Source organism: Phocoena sinus, chromosome 12 (genome assembly GCF_008692025.1).
Source record: "Phocoena sinus isolate mPhoSin1 chromosome 12, mPhoSin1.pri, whole genome shotgun sequence".
NCBI classification, from domain to species: Eukaryota; Metazoa; Chordata; class Mammalia; order Artiodactyla; family Phocoenidae; genus Phocoena; species Phocoena sinus.
In genome coordinates this window covers 16,547,817-16,570,049 of record NC_045774.1, presented here as the reverse complement: position 1 = coordinate 16,570,049, position 22,233 = coordinate 16,547,817, and the positions used below count along the sequence as shown (strand labels likewise).

Genomic DNA, 22,233 nt, shown 5'->3' with positions numbered 1-22,233 from the left:
GGAAATCCGCAACTCTGATTCCCAGAGTTTTGTTTAATAAAGACTTTTGGATCACTGAATACATAGCACAGAAGAAAGTGCCAGAAATGGCTAGAATTGGCCCAGATTTACTACAACAACAATATTACTTACAGTGCCTTTGAATGCAACAAAACGTATAAGGCATATACACATGCATGTACACACACAGAGGAAGATGAGGGTTAAATAGGATTGCCAAACGCATATTGGGTTACTCCATTTCGTTTTGATTATAAAAACCGTAGAGAAGGTTTAAGGGACTCTTAGAAGAGTGGTCAGAGGTTTCAAACACAAGTGCAATAGGGCTACCATATGTATTTGGAAGCACGGCCGAGTCCTGTGTAAACAATTTGAAATATTCCTTCAGGATGTTTTATCCTCTAAAACTTGCGCATCCCTCCCATGGCATGTGGACTTCATTTCTCTTTTCTGTCAAACATGTGAGTATTCCATGCACTCAGTTTTCCATTGGCTAAACTGAGGTTTGAATTTTAGAATCTGTAACATACTGTAGTAGTGAGATACCCAGATCATGGACTTCTTTTCTATGATTTGCATACTGATCAGAGAAAGAAACATAAAGAATGTTGCAGAATTAGAAGTAAATCTGCCCTTTCTTAATATGTATATTTTCTTGGCATCTGTCAATTTGAAATTTGAAAATGTTCATCTGTCCATGGCACTAATAGCATGCATCCAAGATCACCTGATATTTGAGTTTTTAATCAAACTGGAAGTCATTTTTTTCTGAAGCATACATCACAGTTCAACTATGATAGTTTAATAATCATCACTCCCCAAAATTACTTCTGGCTCCTTGTGACAATTGCTTCTTTTTTTCTTTGCGGTACACGGGCCTCTCACTGTTGTGGCCTCTTCCGTTGCGGAGCACAAGCTCCGGACGCGCAGGCTCAGCGGCCATGGCTCACGGGCCCAGCCGCTTCGCGGCATGTGGGATCTTCCTGGACTGGGGCACGAACCCGCGTCCCCTGCATCGGCAGGCGGGCTCTCAACCATTGCGCCACCAAGGAAGCCCGACAGTTGCTTCTTTGAATGAGGATTTTGTAACGGTGTGCAGGGTATTACATTCCTGGGAATAGTGTAATGATGTACATGATGGAGATAAGGACATTAGATAGACCAGAATGGAATATTTAGAGCACAGGATGCCATTTAGATAACCCTCTGAACATCTGTAAGTATTGTGTATCCCTGCCTTAGCATCGTGGGATGTGAACGGGAAGGAACCTTGAAATCATTGTGTTCAGTACCTCCAATTTATCCTTGAGGAAAATTTGGCCCAGAGATGCTATTCAAGGTCACTTGTTCAAGGTCACTAGTTTGGCCAAGGGGAAAACCAGACTTTCCTGACTTTCAGTCCAGGGGACTTTCTTCACTTCACCATACTTTTTCTTATGTAATATAGCAAATAAGAGTGTTTCGGGGAATTCCCTGGTGGTCCAGTGGTTAGGACTCTGTGCTTCCAGTGCTGGGGGCCCGGGTTTGATCTCTGGTGGGGGAACTAAGATCCCGCAAGCCGCACGGTGTGGCCAAAAAAAAAAGGAAGTCGCAGAATATGAGTGTGAAGAAAACACTTGATGAACTTCCCTTACAGTCTTAGGGAACAACCAAAACAGCATCTTCTAAATAATAAATATGACAGCATTGGTTCTAAAACAACATTTAATAGTATTTTCATCCCAACAGTTTGTCTATTTAATAGACAGATATTTATTAATTATCGACTATGCACATACCAGGTAGACCCAGTCTATCAGAGGAATAAAACAGATGGATTTGTAAAGAAGTTATAGCTATATTTGTCTTTCTGTAGATAACATTAGACATGGAACTATTTCAAATAGGAGCAGGGGGAAAGGAGAAAGCATAAGGTTCAGAATTGGCAAGGCTTCTGGAAGAAGATGGGTTATGAATAATTAGAAGATACAGGGATGTCATTCGAGAGTTACAGGTAGGAAGAGCTTTCCATTCAGGAGGTGGCAATGAGGGAAAAGGTAGTTCTTAACAGGTCCTATGTGTTTCCTCCTCTAGAATGGAGGAGATGAGCCTAGGGGTCTGGAGAGTCGATGGTGATTAGGAAACAGAGATGCATCTGTTAGAAGACCTAGAATGCCTTGATGGACAAAAGCCAGTGAGAATCACTGCTGATTTCTGGACAGCACTGCTGGAAGGCTGAGCCCTGTACAGACTTCGGTGTTTGGTGATGGTCTTAAAAAAACCAGAGAACTCGAAGTGACTGAAGCTCTAGAAGGGAGGAGAAAGCATAAGAGGAGCACAAAGGAAGGTTTATTACATGACAAGCCCAAACAAGAGTGGGACATGTACAGAAATGCCAGAGGTTCCAAGAGAACCGTGAATGCCCATGGAGCTGGAATCCATGTCTGCAGCACAAATTACTGGAACAGTTTTTTCTGTTTATTTTATGAATACATTTGACAAGGAAAAATGTAAAAATCTTGTGTCAATTTTTAAGGCATTTCCAGGTGATATCTTGATAATATAGATTGAAATTAATCATTTAATAGCCTCAGAAGAGAGCATCATTTACCAGGTTTGAACCCAGCCCTCCCCTCTTACCGATGAAGTTGCTGAGGTTCCGAGGTGTGATGGGACTAGCTCCTGACACCGCAGCGTCCTAGGAAACTCTAAAGTAGGGATTCGCTGAATGGATTTGAACTGCTCCAAGTCCTGTGGACCGTGGATACCAGAACTGTCCCTGAGTTCAAACCTCACAAAGCCCTGGCCGTGACTCTTCCCAGCATTGGCGTGAGGAACCGTGGAATGGAGATGCTGTGAAATCACAAAGTGAATTTTATTCCTCCAAGAAAATCATTCATCTTTAGCATAATATTGGTACTGAGGGTCTAACGCTCTGACAGTGTTTAGTATAAATTTCAGTCAGCCTACACATTCAGTTACCCAGCACACCTGTTCTCTAATCATTCTAGGCGAGTAGGCACTTACCATAGTGTAAGCGTGTTTGTCAGGTTGATCATGACTTTGAACTATGGGTGGGAGGCCAGTGGCACTCCAGGGAGACCCAAGGAGGACATGAGAGTGCCTTTCACCAGACTCTTCTCCAGTATCATGCAGGCAACCCTCTCCCCACCTTAATCTCCCGTCAGGCTGTATGGAACCACCCAGCAGCTTAACATGGAAGGCTAGGAGTCCTCTACAAGAGTAGTTCTTGGAATGGACCTGGAAGTAGTAGGGCCTCAGGGGAGCTCTTAAAGCCAGACCCCTGACCCTCATCATCCTAGACTTTCTGTTTCAGTTAGTGTAAGAGTGGAGCCCAGAAATCTGGAGTTTTAAAAGTTCCATAAGTAATTCAAATATATAGCCATTTGGGAACCACAGCTTGTCACGTACTATATTAAATAGCATTTTGCAAAGACTTAAAAGCAGGATTGATGTTCATTCTTCCAACAAGACCAGTCCACAGAGAGACCTATAATCATGGACTATGAAAGTCTAGGTGCAGACCAAGTTCGCTTTTTACCTAAAAAGTCTTCTTTCCCCGGCCCATTTCAAACCTGGGTGAAGCTGTTGAATTGTGGACGTCATCTGGTGGTATTTACTGTTGTGCTTAGGATTTTGGACAGACTTCTGTTTATTGGGCACGCTCCACACAAGCCTGTCAGGCCCTGGGGATTTGTGGCATTTGCAGAACTTACAAGGCAGGCAACATAAAAATATATAATTCATAGAGTGAAATATTTTGGAGCTCCCTTTGCTTTTACAAATTAGCCATAAAATAGAAACCACAGACATAACATTCGTATAACCATAGTTGCCAAGAATGAAGAATCATTTGGGCTGGCGGGGGGGGCGGTGAGGGTTTTTGTTGTGTACTTCTTTATAGGACACTCAAAGAAAGTAAGTATTCAAAATTTGTGTGCAAGTGATAATAGGAACATTAAAGTTGAGATGCCTGACAATTGGCAAATATCTGTTGAGGAAAATAGGGATTTGAGGTTGATCTTAAGAGGTCTTTAGGCGTCTTTTCACAGTTGTTAAGTTTACCATTTGCTTGTCTTGATAGACATTTCAAGTGCATTTAGGATTTTATATATATTTTACTATGACTTATTGCTTCCTGTTTTTTCCTTTCCTAGTGAAGTGGGTCACAATATCCAAGGCAGCTGTGACTGCCTGTGATAGATTAGGGGAAGGAATAAAGGGAAGAACATATCCTTCTACTCTTCTCCCATTAGCGGCTCTGACACTCTGGGCTTACATTAGCTTATAAAATCTGTCCAGAGGAAGGAGAAGGAGAGGCCAGTCGACTCCTGTCAGTTCCAGCTGAGGATCTGGGGATATCAGTAATGGATGAGTCATGCCCGATGATACACGTTGTGATAATTGACTGTTGAACAGTAGCATTTAATGAGGTTGGACACGTTCAAGACAGGACAAAAAGAAAGAGCGTCTCTGTTGCAGAAGCCAAACTAGAGGTCATTTTCACCCTTTGATGTGATAGTGTATTAAATAGAGTGTCGTTTTGGGGTCAGGAGAGCTGCAAGCTGGGTTTTAGTTGTTACGTGCCACTTTTTGGCTTTGTCACCTTGAACATGCCAAATGATCTCTCTGGCCTCGTTTTACTCACCTAAATATAGTGCTACTATCTACCTCACAGAGTACTCGAGAGGATGAAAAGACAAGGTCATAAAGACAAGGTAAAGCTCTAGCCAAGTCAAACGCAGATTGGGCTGGGGCTGGGGGTGATAGGGGTGGGCGTGCAGGGCGGGGAGGGAGTTGGAATGGATGGGTTAGTCCACATTGCCTCTAGACCTCAAAGCCTGTCGTTCTGTGAATCTATGATCTATGGGACAGGGGAGGGCACACAGGAGAGTCACTTAGGTGCTATGAATGATGCTTAAATCATCTGATAATTTAAACTCCTAGAGAAAGGCACGATAGAGTGAAGACAATTATGCTATTTGATTCACCGTCTCTAAGAAGGATTGAAAGCATTTACATGGCACAGAGCCCGGGACAGGGTCTTTTGTCATCAACAAAAGATGACAGTGGTTGGTAAAGCAGACTTCAGGAGCAAATTTATAGTTCTGCCAAAAGCAGGGATGAATCAACTTGTTGCCATTGTTCATTTGAACACCTTATCCCAAACCATCAAATCAACACATCGATTTGGCCTGACTAAATTTGCCAATTTCCAGTGGATCCCATAGGTTTTTAGAAAAGGACCTAAGAGCCCCACCCTAAATTTGAGAGAGGTTTATGTTTGTGATGGTGTATGCTGTGTCTTTAAAGGTCACAAGACTGATTCCAGAAGGTCTATCTGAAAACACAGTTCCTAGTTCTATCTTTATACTCTGTAGCTGTACATTGACATTTAAATAAATGGTAAAATTGGAGTCACGTTGGGGGTTTTTCAAACATTTTTGTAGATGTAGCTATTTTTTTCAAATATCATTGTATTATAGCAGCAGGAACGATGCAGGGATTTTTGTTTTTAATATGTGTTCTTTTTAAATATCAGATATTTATAATCATTATTTGGGAGCTTCCCACAAAACGAACAAAAGCATGGGAGTGAACATATTTTTAAAAACTAACTAACCAATAACTCAAAGGTAAATAACATCCCTAGCTATTAGCAAAAGAGAGTAGGTAGATATTAAGCCTGCTACCGTGTTGATTACCCAAGAAATTCAGGAGAAATTAAGTGCTTCCATCTAAGGTTTCTAAGTGCCTCTGTTCTTCATCTAAATCTTCTAAGATATACTCTGCACTCTTAAAATAAAGTGCTTAATATGTGGTAACTCACATCTTCTAGGTCATCAATTTAGTCATAACAAATTCTCCCTTGCTGTTCAATGCTGGGCTAGAAGACAGGGGGAAATGCACTCACCCAATTCTTGAACAGTTGAATTCCTGAAAGAAATTAAAATTTGTGTTTATTTTGGCAGCTTTGTCACAACCATAGTCTATCCCCCAGCCCGGTTATTATGGAAAATCCAACTTACAAACACTATTAATATCATTCTATTAAACATGAAGCCCTGTTCAACCTCGTCGGGTCATAACCTCATAAAGTAAGAACTAAATAATTTACCTGAATATATGAACTTCTGCAGTCATTGCCCGAGAACAGACTTTTGGGGTACTCACTGATTGAACCATAAGTAAAATGACCTATTATAATGATGGTCTTTTACCCTGATGTCTTGTATTAGCATTTGGTCAGAAAGATCAGAGCTGCATTGGAAGATTCTCTGGTCTCACAGTTTACTGGAATCACTGCGTTAGTGTTAAACAGTACATTAAACCTATCAGAGCTGCCAAGAACCAATCGATGTCTGTTGAGACCCTGTGTACCCAAGGCATTTTCTAGGCACTGTGAGGACACATAATAGAACATACTGACTGGCCCTAAGGAAACAAAGTACTGCTCATTTAAAGAATATATATATATGAAGAATTATATCAGAATGGTACATGACTGGTTGCTAAGTGAGTGATATAAGTATTATATTTTACTCCAATGACAATTAGCCTTGAAACTCCAAATTTACGAAATGCTGCTCTGCATGTAAAACATTTTAGGAAATTAAACCTAGAATTACAAAGGCAAAAATTCAAGTTGCATACCATAGGCAAGTGTGGGGTATGTCTATGTTTATATTGTACTACATTCTTTAGCTTTGGGCCTCTTTATGGCCTTCTGTTATGGATATGTGCTGAATGAAGGAATCTTTTGATTATCGTTTGTTAATTATTGCTCAATGCTGAGCATTCAAAATGGAAATAATCTCTTTATTGGGGATATAAATATTTAATCAGATACTTGTTATAATTACTTCTTAGTCTATCAAAATCGTCATAACTGGGCAATTAAAAGAGAAAAAGAAATAAAAGGCATCCATATTGGAAAGGAAGAAGTAACACTATCTCTGTTTGCAGATGACATGATCACGTATATTGAAAATCCTAAAGAATCCACACCAAAAAACTATTAAAGCTAACGAATGAGTTCAGCAAGATTGGAGGATACAAGATCAATATACAAAAATCAACTGTATTTCTATCAGCTAACAGTCAATCCAAAAATTAAATTAAGAAAACAATTCCATTTATAATAGCATCAAAACATAAATAAAAGGATTGTAAGGTTTCTACACTGAAAATTGTGACATATCAATGAAACAAATTAAAGGAAAATCCAGTAAGTGGAAAGACATCCATATTCATGGATTGAAAGACTTAATATTATTAAAATGGCAATCGTCCCCATATTGATCTACAGATTCAACACAATCCCTATCAAAATCTCAGCTGCCTTTTTTGCAGAAATTGATAAGCTGATCCTAAAATTCATACCGAAATGCAAGGGACCCAGAATAGCCAAAACAGTCTTGAAGAAGAAGAACACAGTTGCAGGGATTCACCCTTCCCGATTTCAAAACTTATAGCAAAGAAATAGTAATCAAAATTCTGTGGTACTCAGTGTTCATTGCAGCTCTCTTTACAATAGCCAGGACATGGAAGCAACCTAAGTGTCCATTGACAGATGAATGGATAAAGAAGATGTGGCACATATATACAATGGAATATGAGCCATAAAAAGAAACCAAACTGAGTTATTTGTAGTGAGGTGGATGGACCTAGAGTGTGTCATACAGAGTGAAGTAAGTCAGAAAGAGAAAAACAAATACCGTATGCTAACACATATATATGGAATCTAAAAAAAAAAAAAATTGGTTATGAAGAAACTAGGAGCAAGACGGGAATAAAGACGCAGATGTAGAGAATGGACTTGAGGACGCAGGGAGGGGGAGGGGAAGCTGGGACGAAGTGAGAGAGTGGCATGGACGTATATACACTACCAAATGTAAAATAGATAGCTAGTGGGAAGCAGCCGCATAGCACAGGGAGATCAGCTCCGTGCTTTGTGACCACCTAGAGGGGTGGAATATGGAGGGTGGGAGGGAGATGCAAGAGGGAGGAGATATGGGGATATATGTATATTTATAGCTGATTCACTTTGTTATACAGCAGAAACTAACACACCGTTGTAAAGCAATAATACTCCAATAAAGATGTTAAAAAAAAAAAGATTCTGTGGTACTGGCATAAGGATAAAAACATATGGATCAATGGAATAGAATTGAGAGTCCAGAAATAAACCCGTAAATTTATACTTAGTGGATTTTCAGTGAGGTACCAAACAGTTAAATGGAAAAAAAACCAGTATTTTCAAGAAATGTTGCTGAGGCAAATGGATATTCACATGCAAAACAATGAAGTTAGGTCACTAGCTCACACCATACACAAAATTACCTCAAAATGAGTCAAAGACCTACATGTTAGCACTAAGACTATAAAACTTTTAGGAGAAAACACAGGTGTATATCTTTGTGACTTTGGATTAGGCAGTGGTTCCTTAGATATGACACCGAAAGCGTGGAGAACCAAAGAAAAATTAGATAAATTGGACTCCATTAAGATTAAAAGCTTGTGTTTTGACACTATCAAGAAAGTGAAAAGGCAATCCATAGAATGGGAGAATATATTTGCAGACCATATATTTGCAAATCCAGAAAAAATATAAAACTTAAAACTCAACAATAAAAAGACAAATAACCCAATTTTAAAATGGGCAAAGGATTTGAATAGACATTTCTCCAAAGAAATTGTACAAATGGCCAATAAATACATGAAATAAATATGCTAACATCATTAGTCATCAGGGAAATGCAAATCCAAACCACAATGAGATACCGCTTCACACCCATTAGGATGGCTATAATAATAAGAAGAAAAACAGGCAACAACAAGTGTGGGCAAGGATGTAGAAAACTGAAACTCTCATACATTGCTGGTGGGAATATAAAATGGTGCAGCTGTATTCAAAATAGTTTGGCAGTTCTTCTAAAGATTAAACGTAGTTACCATATGATCCAGCATTTCCACTCCTAGGATTTACTCAAGGTGAATCAAAAACATGTGTCTCCACAAAGTCTTATAGACAAATGTTCAAAGCAGCATTATTCATAGTAGGCAAAAGGTGGAAACAATCCAAATGTCCATCAACTGATGAGTGTATAAACAAAATACAGTATATCCATACAATGTAATATTATTCAGCCATATAAAGAGATGAAGTACATACTTCATACTACAACACTGGTAAACCTTAAAAACATTATGCTCAGTGAAAGAAGCCAGACACAAAAGGCCACATATCCTATGATTCCTTTTATATGAGATGTTCAGAATGCTATAGGCAAAGCCACAGAGCCAGAAAATAGATAAATGGTTTCAATGGATCAAGGTAGTGAGGTAAATGGAAGTGACTGCTATGGGTATGGAGTTTCTTTTCAAATGCTCTGGAATTAGGTAGTGGTGATGGTTCACAATTTTGTGAATATACTGAAACTCACTGAATGTATACTTTAAAAGGGTGAATTTTATTGTATGGAAATTGTGTCTCAATTTTTTTTTTTTTTGGCGGTACGCGGGCCTCTCACTGCTGTGGCCTCTCCCGTTGTGGAGCACAGGCTCCGGACACGCAGGCTCAACGGCCATGGCTCACGGGCCCAGCCGCTCCGCGGCATGTGGGATCTTCCTGGACCGGGGCACGAACCCATGTCCCCTGCATCTACAGGCGGACTCTCAACCACTGTGCCACCAGGGAAGCCCTGTCTCAATTTTTTAAATTACTATATTTCTCTGGAGCAGTCTGCAGATTAAGTTCTGATAAAGCATAATATAACTTGCAAAAGAACACTATCATTAAAGCACATATTTACATATTTTGTTCCTAAGAAAAAACAAAAGTAGTTTCACAATCGGTATTATAGATGGCATGAAATTTTACCAGTTGTAAGTATCAGGGCAGATGGATAAGGAGTCCAACGTTTCTCTCAAGTTATACTGTGAAGATAAATACGAGTTCATTGCTTCCATTCTCTTGTTAGTTTCGTATGGACACTTCTCATTTAGAGAAATTGAGGGAAGCACCCGAAGTATTTTAAACCCACACCCTCTCATTTGCTCTCTCGTTCTGCCCAGGCGCTACCTTTCCCGAGCCAGGTGGTGTACAACAGAGTTGGCAAGTGTGGGAGCCGGACCGTGGTCTTGCTTCTGAGAATCCTGTCAGAGAAGCACGGATTCAATTTGGTTACATCAGACATTCACAACAAAACCAGACTTACCAAAATGAACAAGTAAGTTGTCTTCACCCGTGGTTAAGTTGTACTTCACTGCCAATTCATTTGTGTAATTAGTGGGTGCCTTCCGGAAGACCCTTTGAGTCCTAACAGATGAATACCAGAGTTATAATGTCACACTGTGTTTTTGCCAGAGTGCGGAAGGAAATTTAAGTTAAGGGTTCGGACAGAAGTCTTCAAACAGGAAGTTACCTGAAGGGATACTTTTATTAAGACCAATGAAGGCTAGAGTACTCTGGTCATTGTATATTCAGCTAACGTTAGCAATGCATAAATATCATGAGCGTTACACTACTGAGCTATAAATAGTGCTGACATTTTGGGAGCAAAAGTAAGAAGACTTTATTTTAATATTTCTTCCTCTGTGTTTTCTCACAAGTGTCCTAAGTCTTTATGGTTATCATAAAGAGAAAACCCTCTTTGGTCCAGGAATTTTGTTGGTTGATGGGGACATGAGCTCCCTATTATGGTAAGTTCAGGGGATCTTGAGTCTCCAAAACAGCTTCTGGCATATCCACTGGTAACAAAAGAATTACCCCATTTCCCGGGAATAAATCTGCCCTCATACAGCTGAACCATACAAGCGTCATGCTGGTGGTAGTGTAGGGGTGCTAGGTTCTGCCAGGAAGCTGTACAGACAGATTCTACTTTGTACGCCTACACGAAGTAGCCTTAACCATCTCCATTGAAATACTTTGCTAATGCAGAAAAGTTAGGCCTAGGGCTCCCACAATCATTTTACTGGGTCAAGTTTGTTAGCCTGCTCTCAGAAAGTTGCTTCGGTCCCCTTAGGTATTTAGGATGGATGGGTAGCCACCACTGTAAGTCAGGGTTCTCCAGAGAACAGAACTAGTAGGATGGAGATACATTGATAGATAGATAGATAGATAGATAGGAATAAAGAAAAGGAGATGTACTATGAGGAATTGGCTCATGCAACAGTGGAGGCTGAGAAGTCCTACCGTCTGCCATCTGCAAGTTGAAGGCCCAGGAAAGCCATTGGTGTAATTGAGTCTGGGCTTGAGTGTGAAGGCCTGCAAGCCAAGGGAGCTGATGATGTAAATCCCAGTCCAAGGGCAGGGGAATGTAAAATGAGATGTCCCAGCTTAATCAGTGAGGCAGGAAAAAAAAAAAATCGACTTCCTCCTTCTTCCACATTTTGTTCTGTTCAGGCCTTCGAGGGATTGGGTAAGGCCCACCCACACTGGGGAGGGAAATCTCCTTTACTGAGTCCACTGATTCAAATGCTCATCTCATCCAGCAACACCCTCACAGATACACCCAGAAATATTGTTTAATCTGGGCATCCCTTGGCCAGTCAAACTGACACATAAAATTAACCATCACACCACTCAGTGACAAGGTGGGTTTGGGGAATAAACAAGGTATATGGCTGAGTGTCAGGTTGAGGCCATAATTATGGAAATTTCCACCCATGTCTGCTTCTTTCTGAGATAATCTCCACCTTTGAGGCATTCAAAATCTCACACACAAATGGAATATGCAATAAGCCTTCCTGTCTCTCTTATCACGGGGGATGGTAGGACTGTTTTAAGTGCATAACACAGCCAGCAGTACTTGCTATAAAGCCTGTATGTTTAGTGTTGTCCACAGTATAGAGATTAAAGTGCCCGTTCCATTAAAGAGTCTCTGAGTAACAAGTCTAAATAGTCATTATCAATCAGCAAAAAATATTTTGAGATTACCCCTTGCAGGTTCTGTAGTAGGTGCTCAATAGAAAAATTATATTTGGTGACATTTAAGGATATCAGAGTTTATCAGTAATTTTCGTAGGGGTAGGTTCTCTTTGATTTCCTTACCTTACTGAAGAACGAATAAGATTAGGGCTGAAAGAGAGTGGACTATAACTAAATAGCCTATGCTATTGCAATGTTATTATAAATATAAAATTTGGTTTTCTTTTGAGTCTTTGGGTCTGCGTATCAGGTTAGACTTAAATGTTCTATGTGTGGAAACTATGCTCAGTTCTTGAAGCCTAACAAAACCACAGTAGCTGGGATTTTAGTTTCCCACTGCTTGAAAAGTCTAACAACCCAGAGGGAGCAAAGTAACAAAAGTATTAGGACCCTCAGATATTCAGGAAGGCCCTAGAAGAGCAAGCACAAAATACGAAATTTAAATATACTGTGGGATTTTACACAAATCAACCTACTTGTTTCCTATGAGGAACTGTCAAGGGAAGAATTTAGATTAAAAACGAAGAATAATTTACTAATGGTGCATGAATTGTTAAATCTTTTAGAAAGGGTTAAAGCCAAAGTCATCCTTCTTCTCTAAAATAGAGGTTAGCTCTCATCTGTTTGGAATGACTGGCCTGTCTAGAAGCCAGGGAATAGACTAGACAATCTTTTAAGGTTCTTTCCAGCCCTGTGATTCTGTGATATATTTATACAACTTCTACCATAATCTGTGTATAATTAGTTGAAGCATTTCTGATTCCTGTGGTCAGTGTGACCTAGAATATATTTCATTACTTAGTTATTCCAGATTCCTATTAAATTATAAGGCAAGTTTTAAAAAACTTAAGGGAAAGGTAAAGATATGGTAGAAAAAAACCAAATAAACAATTTTGATGTATTTAAAAACAAACATAAGGATAGTGACAGTTGCCTCTCTGCAGCTAGACGAGTAGGCTGTGACATACAAGGAGAGCCAGGAAATGCCAGGACAAAAAAAAACAAGTTTGAAGTAGCTCAAGAATGTTTAAAGAAACTCTTTTTCTTTGTTACGTGCATCCTTTTCCTAAAGTTTCAAAGTGCATGAAACAAGCAAAGAAAAAACTATTATTTTAACCTAACATATTCAAGAAATAATTTGTGGTGTGAATAGCTCCTCTTCTTGATAATTTATTAAAGGAAAAGGGGGTAAGTGATTTAGGAGACAAGTTAAAATTTTATAGTCAGTGGTTCTCAACGTTAAAGAGTAGAACTCTGAAAATGTGTTTCCATGGAAACACTGTTCTCTGGAGTTAATAACAATTTTGGCTTCAGGTGCAGTACGAGTTAAACAGGCTCTTGTGGGCTGGCCCACAAGACTCTCCACATGGTGGACTCTCTCCACCATGTAGAACATTTCTTTTATGAGAAAATGTGTTCCAAGTTCCAAACTACTGACTTACAAATGAACTTCAGAAAAGTATCCACATATAAGGCTGGAATCATCTGTACCGTTGCATTCATACACAGTGGCGTCTCTCTGGGCCAGAGTCAAATTCACACATACATTTCTCCCTGGAGGGTAGCTGTCATCACACACACACACACACACACACACACACACACACACACACACACATCCCCATTCAGTACTAGATTTTAAAAATCTATTTAATGGGATAAGACACTGAGGGATTATTTAGAAGGAAAGAGAACACGAAAGACAGCAAATGTTAGAATGTCTATAAAAATCCCATTACATCTGCCCTTATAGAAATAGAAATGCCTTTGAAGTTAATATTTTAGAAAACTCTGCCTCAACAGAAGAACATGGACAGCTGGTGCTGGCTAAATGTTGGACCTTTGCAGGGCATATAATGCAAACCTAGGATGACATCATTTCATTTACGCTCTGAAACCGGATTTCAATTTCTTGGTCTAGTTTAGATAATTTCTTGGAAAATGGAGATTATGTACAATCTAAAAGATAAAGAGCTATTTTCCAGAAGACATGGGGCGTGATTTCCAAAAGACTCATAACCATCTTTGTTAACGGTCTGACCCTATCTTTCAGAACATTGCTCTAAGGATAACAAAAGTCAAAGTGTCACAGGCATATCACAGACATAAGAGTTCAAAATTATTTCATTCCTGTTGGAGAAAGGCAAAAATTGTTGGCATATGAGCCTAAAAGATGGAGAAAGCAAATACTTTTTCTATTTTTATTTATACTGAAGCTACTGAGGATTCCAAATTGCAAACAGCACCTACTCTGGGATCATTGTTTTACTTCATTATTTCATGTAACTCTTTTGGGCCTAAAACTGTACTAGTGAGTGAGTATGATTTCCTATTTTATGGATGAGAAAACTAAGACAACCAGATGAAGTCACTTTCCAAATATAATAAAATGACTATCCATGGTACCTGGACTTGAACTTAGGCCCTCCCTAATCCAGGAGCCATTCTCCTAATGCAGTGGCTATCTGCTCTGGTTGCACAGCAGAATACCCAGCTGAGCCTTTTGAAACATATAATTGCAATGGCCCTTCTCCTGGAGATTCTAGGGTAGAGTCCAGAAAACTTTTGTTTTTTTTTTTGATCAAGTGCCACGGGAGTTACAGAGTTAAGGATCCCTGTCAAAATCATCATATCAGCATTTCCCTAAGTGTGTTACTGAGTATCCTAGTCCCCTAAGACACTGAAAAAAAAGAAAATACCATGATCCAATAAATTTGGGAAATGTTGTCCCCTTGTCCCCCTCTAGGAAAGTCATGACAATTATTCACATTTTAAAGACTCTGAGGGGCTTCCCTGGTGGCGCAGTGGTTGAGACTCCGCCTGCCGATGCAGGGGACACGGGTTCGTGCCCCGGTCCGGGAAGATCCCACATGCCATGGAGCGGCTGGGCCCGTGAGCCATGGCCGCTGAGCCTGCACATCCCGAGCCTGTGCTCCGCAACGGGAGAGGCCACAACAGTGAGAGGCCCGCGTACCGAAAAAAAAAAAAAAAGACTCTGAGAATTCTTTCAATTAAAAACAAAATGAAAAATCTGTTTAACCAGCTTTCATCTAGAGTTTCCCAGTCTTAGTTGGCCAGGGGACTCTTTATGAGTGTTTGTGGCTCTCAGTTGCATCCCACAGAACTCTCACAGTTTGGAGCTGGTGGACCAACCTACATGGTTCCATCAGCCGTATCAGTAAAGGCTACTCTTTCACTATAAACTCCACATCTGCTCTGACTCTGTTCAACAGCCATTCAAATGACTAAAATCTTGAAAAGTATTCAAAGGGTAGAGGAGACAGAGCCCCTACGTCTGCGTGCTCTAGACTGCTTTAGCCTCTCGGTCAGAAACAGAATTTCTTTACAGTGTTTTAACTTCCCTTCCCCACTGCTCTCACCCACTGCAAAGTCCAAGTCTGACTGTGACTACAAAGCATTGCGACTTGAGAAGAGAAAGTGCACCTAAAGAAACCATGTTAAGATTTGGAACCGGTCTTGGGGCCTCGGGGATTCCTCCTAGGCTTCCCTAAAGCAGGGTCAACGGCCTCTGTTTAAAGGCAAATGTTCACTCATTTGTTTTTGCAGCAGGTCTCGCCATTGTTTCTTTATCCATTGTGATGTATATTCATTGGGGACCTACTGTTATTGGTGTATACTGAGCACCAGACAGCACACTAGACGTTTGTGCATCTTACTTTAATACTTTAAGCAACATTATTAGGAAAGTATTATCACCCTCTTTATAGGAAAAAGTAAGTGCTCAAGAAGAATGTGGGAGAATAAGAATTGAAAGTGAACTGGGTCAAATCCTGGAGAATCTTGAATGTTAGGCTCAGGAGATAGAACATTATTCATGGGAAGTGGGAGGTTAATAAAAAAAATTGGTTCTTAACTATCATGGGCCTCAGAGTCTTCTTGGGAGCTGTTTCACAACACATATTTCTAGGTCTTACTACAAAATACTGAGTTATATACTCTTAATGGTGGAGCTCACATATTTGTATCATGGGGGGAAAAAACTCCCCAAGAGATGCTCAGGCACAATTCTAGTGAAGAATCATTGCGCGAAAGCCTCTAATTATTAGAAAGTTTTCTCTCTATTAAGGGGAATCCTCCACTAAGCAAGAAAAATTCCTCTTTACCTGAGAATCCCTCAAAGCTCTGAAGACATCTTATTTCCCCTGAAGTCTTACTGAGGGGTGTCTCCTCAGAAGCCTGCACATTTATCTCAGAAGCCTTACCCTTGCTTGAGACGTGTTGGAAAAGTCTCCTTAGAATGACCCTCAGAGTTTCCTGACTTTAGAGTAGGAGGGATGTGTCCACAGGCATCAGAGGTGCTCCAACCAGACTTTGGAAGCAAACCAAAAAGATTAGCTGAGCCCGTCTCCAGGCCACAGGGCTAAGTTCACCCAGTTCTGCAAGCGAGGTCTTATCTTGGAGTCCTATAGACAAAAGCTGAGTCTGCTAATGAAAACTCAGTGGAAAGAAAAGCGGGAAAAGAAAGAAGCCACAAGGCCTGAGAAATTAAGACGTTTTCTCCTCTCCTTCCAGTTGTAGCCACTAGATTGATTTTTCTCTATTCAGATGCAGCCTCTTAGCCTTGTTCGCATCATTGCTCCCCCTGGTGGTCTTCTTCTTCATTGCAGGCATGTGTTGCACTGACTGCACAGCCCCAAGCTGAAGGTGGGAAATCATCGTACCTCCTGCAAGAAGGGCTTCCTCTTTGCAGGAGGAAGAGGGAGAGATAACCTGAGTCCACAGCCATCCTCCTGGCCTCTGAGGTTAAAGGACCAAGGAGTTCTCCTCTGAGCTACTCCTTATTTGGCTTTACTGTGTGAAAACATGCTTTTCTTTCATTTAAGATTTGTGCAAAATTATAGGGCATCTAGTTGTTCACGAGTGACACAAGAATTCAGATCAGAGTAGGGTCAGTACTCTGCCAGTTACCGCTGACGAGCATTTCCCAAAGAAGTCTTTTACTAACCAGCTGTGTTTGTAGAACTGCAGTGTAAAGGTTTTCTGCTCTATCATCTCAGGCAGTTAGGTTGAGAGTGAAAGATTCAAAGCTACTGCCTGGCATATCCTCTGCATTATAAATTCTGTTTGATTCATGCCTCTTTTTTTAAACTTCAGTTCGGTCTCATTCTCAGATGTGCTGTGATTTAACTTCTGCGTTTAGATCCATTCCGTTACATAGTTCTTTTTCTTTCTTTTTTCTTTTTAGTATTTTAAATTCATTCCTGGCTTGTTATAATATACTGTTTTCCTACCTAGAACTTTAAAAAATATTCTCTCTGGTATTTTAATGCTTTTTTAAAAAATTATTTTTAATGCATTTCCACCTGTTAGAACTTTCCTTTAATTTTTCAGCCCATCACATAAAAGGTAGAAAATTCATATCCCCGTAAACCCTCTTTAGTCTCCAGAGTTGTTTTGCTAACCGACCCCTTCCTGCCATTTTAATAGGTTATATATAGATTGAAAAGCAGTGGGAGTGATAAGGAGATTGTAGCTTAGTGATAAGTAGCAGGAATTTTGGTGTCAGACAGACTTGGATTTGAATCCTGGCTCCAACTTTTTCTAGTGGTGAGACCGTAAGCAATCTATGTAGCCTTTCTGTGCCTCAGTTTCTTAACCTGTAAACCCTGGATAATAATACTGAACTCACGGAGTCGTTTGAAGATGAAATGACGGTATGTGTATAAAGAGCATCTCGATACAGTGCATAACCTGGGAGCCACTCAGAAAATGATAGTTTGTTTGGTGTTGTTACACCCTAAATGTTGTAGTAGTAAAACTGTTAACTCCACGTGACACCACGGTAATGAAGGCACATATCTGGCCCAGAAAGGCTGAATTCATTGCCTTAGTGCTAATTCTGTCTTCAGTGAACTGTATATTTCTTAACTCCAAAAAAATGTTTTTAAAGAGGGTACTTCGTTGCATAAACAATTATGGGTATGTCTTCTATGTAGGCACCTGGGCTTGGCTTTCTGGGGGAGAAATAAAACCTGACCACAACCCTCAAGGAGCTTTCAAGCCGGTTCAAAGCGAGCACTCAAACTCAGCTATAATGTAACATAAACAGATCATGTCCTGGAAAATTCTCAAAGTGCTGTGGGAAGTTAAAGAAGGCAGTGTCATCTCTACCCAAAGATGTTTGAAACCAAACCCATTTTCCCTCACTTGTGGAGCCTGATTGCTTCCTCCTGCAGTGTTCCCCGTCTCCTCCAATGGGTGCCACCACATGTTCAGATCCCAGCCAGGACTCTGAGAAGGAAGCTCTGTTGACCCCACCCTCTCCTTCCCTTCTGCTGCCACAAGGCTCAGCAGATTCCCCCTCCTTAATGTACCCAAGTCTCTCCATTTATTTTCACTTCCATGCACTTCATTCTGTGGTTCTGAAACTGTTAAGCCGTAGACTCTCCTGGTGGGCTTGTTAAAACGCGGATTGATGTGCCCCACCTCCAGAGTTTCTCCTAGTTCCGTAGGTGTGGAATGAGGCCTGAGGATCTGCATTCTTGTTGGACACATGTCCAGTTGATGCTGATGCTGCGGGTGTGGGACCCACACTGAGAAGTGATGCGTTCATGACCTCATCATTTCCTGTTGGGATTACTGCCGTCTTCCCAGCTAAGCTTTCTGCCTCTCTAAACCTCACCCTCTTTTTCTTCACATTCTCCACCTGACCTTAGACCTGAGAGAAAAAAAATCCTTTCTGGCTGTGGACTGCCCAGAGGATAAATGTCAAAATCCTTCATGTGACCTGCAAGACCCTCAATTACCCAGCTCCTACCTTCCTCTCTAGTTATCTACTGCCTTGCTGATCCCATGCCGGACCTCCTGGCAGTTTTAACATCCGTGTCATTTTTGTGTTTTGTCCTTCGCATCCACTGTTCACTCTGTCTGCCACGCTGCGAGTCCCTTTCTTCACTTGTTAACTCCTATGGGTCCTTGCAAACCACTTAGAAACACCTCCGTGGGGAAACATCACCTCTCCATCTGCAAGCAGGGACAGGTGCCTCACCTCCGTGCCTTCTACCCCATGGTGATTATCACATGATGGTCCCTGCCTGCCCGTCTACTTCTCCCCCAAAACTCTGAGCTTCCTGAAAGCAAGAACCAAATCTTCTATCTTTATAACCACAACCCAGAGTGGCACGTTGCCTGACAGAGTTGGAAATCAACGGATGGTGAATGAAAGGAGACATCCAGGAAGGCTACTGGGAGGAAAAAGTGATTAGGATTTGGACATGCAGAGAGAAGAGGAAGAACATTCTATAAGAAGAATCTTGAGCCTGAGCTTGGACATCAGTCTTGGACATGGTGTGAGGAAGGAATATGGAGGAGTCTAGTTTGGCTGACCACAGGATGTGGGGTCTTGAGAGCCAGCTGAGGGAGATAGTAAAGACAGAATTGACATGACTCAGCAAGGGATTGAGTATGGGAGTTCAGGAAAGACCCAGATCAAATGTGAGGATATGGAGAGTACCATTAACTGGAAGAGGAGTGAAGATGGGCGAAGATCAAGAGTGTGGTTTTGGCCAGGGTAGATTTGGGAGCATCATTAGGACACATTCCACTGTCTTGTCTTTATGTGTCTTCCCACTGATCTTATTCAGGTTTTGATGTCCAGGGCTTAGTAAGCACCCAATAAATGCTGAATGAGTGAATGCAGTGGATTTAAAATAAAGGCCAGCAGTGGTCCCGCATGAGCCAAGGAAAAGGAGACTTAGTTTCTTTGATAATTTTAGGTAGTGCCATTGCCACCCATGCAGATAAGAGTCGAACGAGAGAAAAGGCAGGCTGCTGGCAGCAATGGGAAGACCAAGAGGGAACTCAGGTGATGACCAGCGGGGGCTCAGGAGACCCCCTTGTCACTAGACATGGGGAAAGTTAGCGATTTTGAAGACCATCATGTGATACCGTGAACCTGATGTCTTATGGTACCTCACGTGGCTTTTCCTATTTGGTGTGCGGGTCAGATGCATGAGAGCTGAGACGTACTCTCTGACTTCCCTGTACTAGTGCGAAAAATGCGAGCATTAGCAACCTTTATTCTTTGTTTAAAGATATGTCTCGAATGAGTTATGCGCTGTCACCGCTAATCCATTTTTCCTCGTGAAATAGACAGCTTTATGACTATTATGACACTGTTTTCATAATCTAACCACTACTGTTCTTCCATTAAATTTAACACATTGACATGTGTTTAGAGAATGTAATATAATGTTGAATATGTGAAAGAAACGGGTTTTCTTCTGACCTGTTTTTCCAGTCTTGTGCAGTGCTAGGATGCTTTCTCATATTATGTGTGCAGAGAAATGTCTGAAGAAAAATCATCTAAAGATTAAAGCATTAAATGGGCTTTATATTAAACATCCACACAGTTATGCTTCTAAGCAGACATCCTCAGAGATCAGTCACCTTTGGTTGCGCTTTCAGATTGTTACCTGCGGTTGTGGTTGTGCTTCCAAATGGGTGATTCTACTGGTAGATCAACAAAAGTCAAAATTTACAGCTTGAAGGAAACCCAAAGTTTTATTACCGAAAACAAGCGCTGGGGCATGCAGGGGGGATGTAGAGGGTAAACAGTAGATAAAAAGGCAGGATTCAATTTCCTTTTACGCTCAAGCCTGGGGACAGGCAGACCATTATTTACCCGTGCCTGCCACTGACGAACAGAAGCACTGGTTACGAACTGCAAGTCATTTACTTTTAAAATTCAATTTCATTTCTTCAAACAGTCGTTGTGAGCAGGAATATCTAATGGAAGGGTTTAGGTAACGACGTCCTCATGTAACGATCTGTAAGTCACGCACTAGTTGGAATTAATTCATTTAAGATATATTCATTGGGCATTTCGGTGTATGTCAGCCCTGAGCTGGACAGGAGGGAACACGGCAGACCAGGTTTCCTCTCATGCTTGAGACAAACCTGGAGTTCCAGACTCTGATTTTTTTTTTTATTGTTATTGCTATTATAGTTTACACATGAATGACCGTTTTTGTTTCCAGTTTTCAACTTGAACTATTTTATGAAATGTGAAGTGCTGCCCTTCTGATGTCTATCCAAAGTAGCAATTTTCAATGTGCTTCTTAAAAATTCCAGTGTGTCAGCTTTGATGGGGCAAATTAGAAAAGCTAAGGAAAGTGGAATTCAGGAAGTCAGGGAGTCATAAGAATGCTTGGAATTTCTAACAGATTTTACTAAACATTTTCTGTATCATGACATGTTCCAGAAGACCGTAACTGTTAGTTTATACAAATTAAAACTACTTTTTGCCTTGCTGATAACTGCAAATAAATAATTCAGATGACCACCCACCCAAAAACCGAGACTGTGTGTCTGTGTTTGGGGCGGGGTGGGGGGGGGGGAGGATTGTGTGTTTCCTATGAAATACTTGCTTTGTAAATTTTATAATCAAAGAGAAAAATAATGAAATATTGCCTCATTTTATTCCCACTTTTCAATTCTGCAGAACTAGTTTCACATACTTCTGTATTTCCCAGTAAGATCATTATAGAAATGTAAAATAATAACCTGTCTTGATTTGCCTTTAAAGGAAGGGATTAAAGGCATTTTCTTATTTGCACGTACAGCAACAGGCTGACTTCTCCAGCTAAAATTACTTAACCTGTAACTTTGTGTTCATGGTGGCAATCAGCTAAATTAAATACAGGACTATACATTGGGATAGCTGTGTTTTATTTAGTAAGAAGCCTTATGTAAAGTTCATAAATGTTGCACGAAACACAGCTGTTTGGCCCTGGTCCAAGAGGTAATGAGGATCAAAAGAGATGGGGAGATAACCTTTAGCTTAATATAGCTTGGTAAATTAGATCCTATATATGCTAATTTTGTACTTTTTTTAATAGATGGAACTGATTAAAAATATAAGTACTGCCGAACAGCCCTATTTATTCACTCGACATGTTCATTTCCTCAACTTCTCAAGGTAAGATGTTTTCCAGTTTAATGGTTCTTTCGTTTCTTTTCAGTACTTAGTCTCCTTCTAACAAACAATTACTTTAAAATCTACCTTCATTTCCAAGGTAGTGTAATTGCCCTTCAAAAGGCATTTTTAATCCATTTATTTTTGCTGTAGAGGGATCAAAATTTGAAAGATTTGGACAGAAGTTCATTTCTTTCTAGAATACTAATCTTAAATCTTGTGGAAACTTGAAACTATTTTTAATGAGAAGCCATTTGACATGATAGTTCTCTCTCTAAAAAAAAAAATTAGGTTCTGTATTGAAACAAAATAGGCAAGAGATGGATATTTTAGCAGACATATTTCATTGCACATTTTTATACAG

General features: G+C 40.4%; 1 protein-coding gene across 1 annotated transcript in view; it reads left to right on the top strand.

Annotated features, from left to right (window-relative positions):
• The window catches only part of UST (uronyl 2-sulfotransferase), a 302,202-nt gene that overhangs the window by 163,188 nt on the left and 116,781 nt on the right, over positions 1 to 22,233 (top strand). Inside the window, 2 exon segments of the mRNA XM_032651795.1 lie at positions 10,078 to 10,236; positions 21,793 to 21,872. Coding sequence (XP_032507686.1) covers positions 10,078 to 10,236; positions 21,793 to 21,872 — 239 coding nt within the window.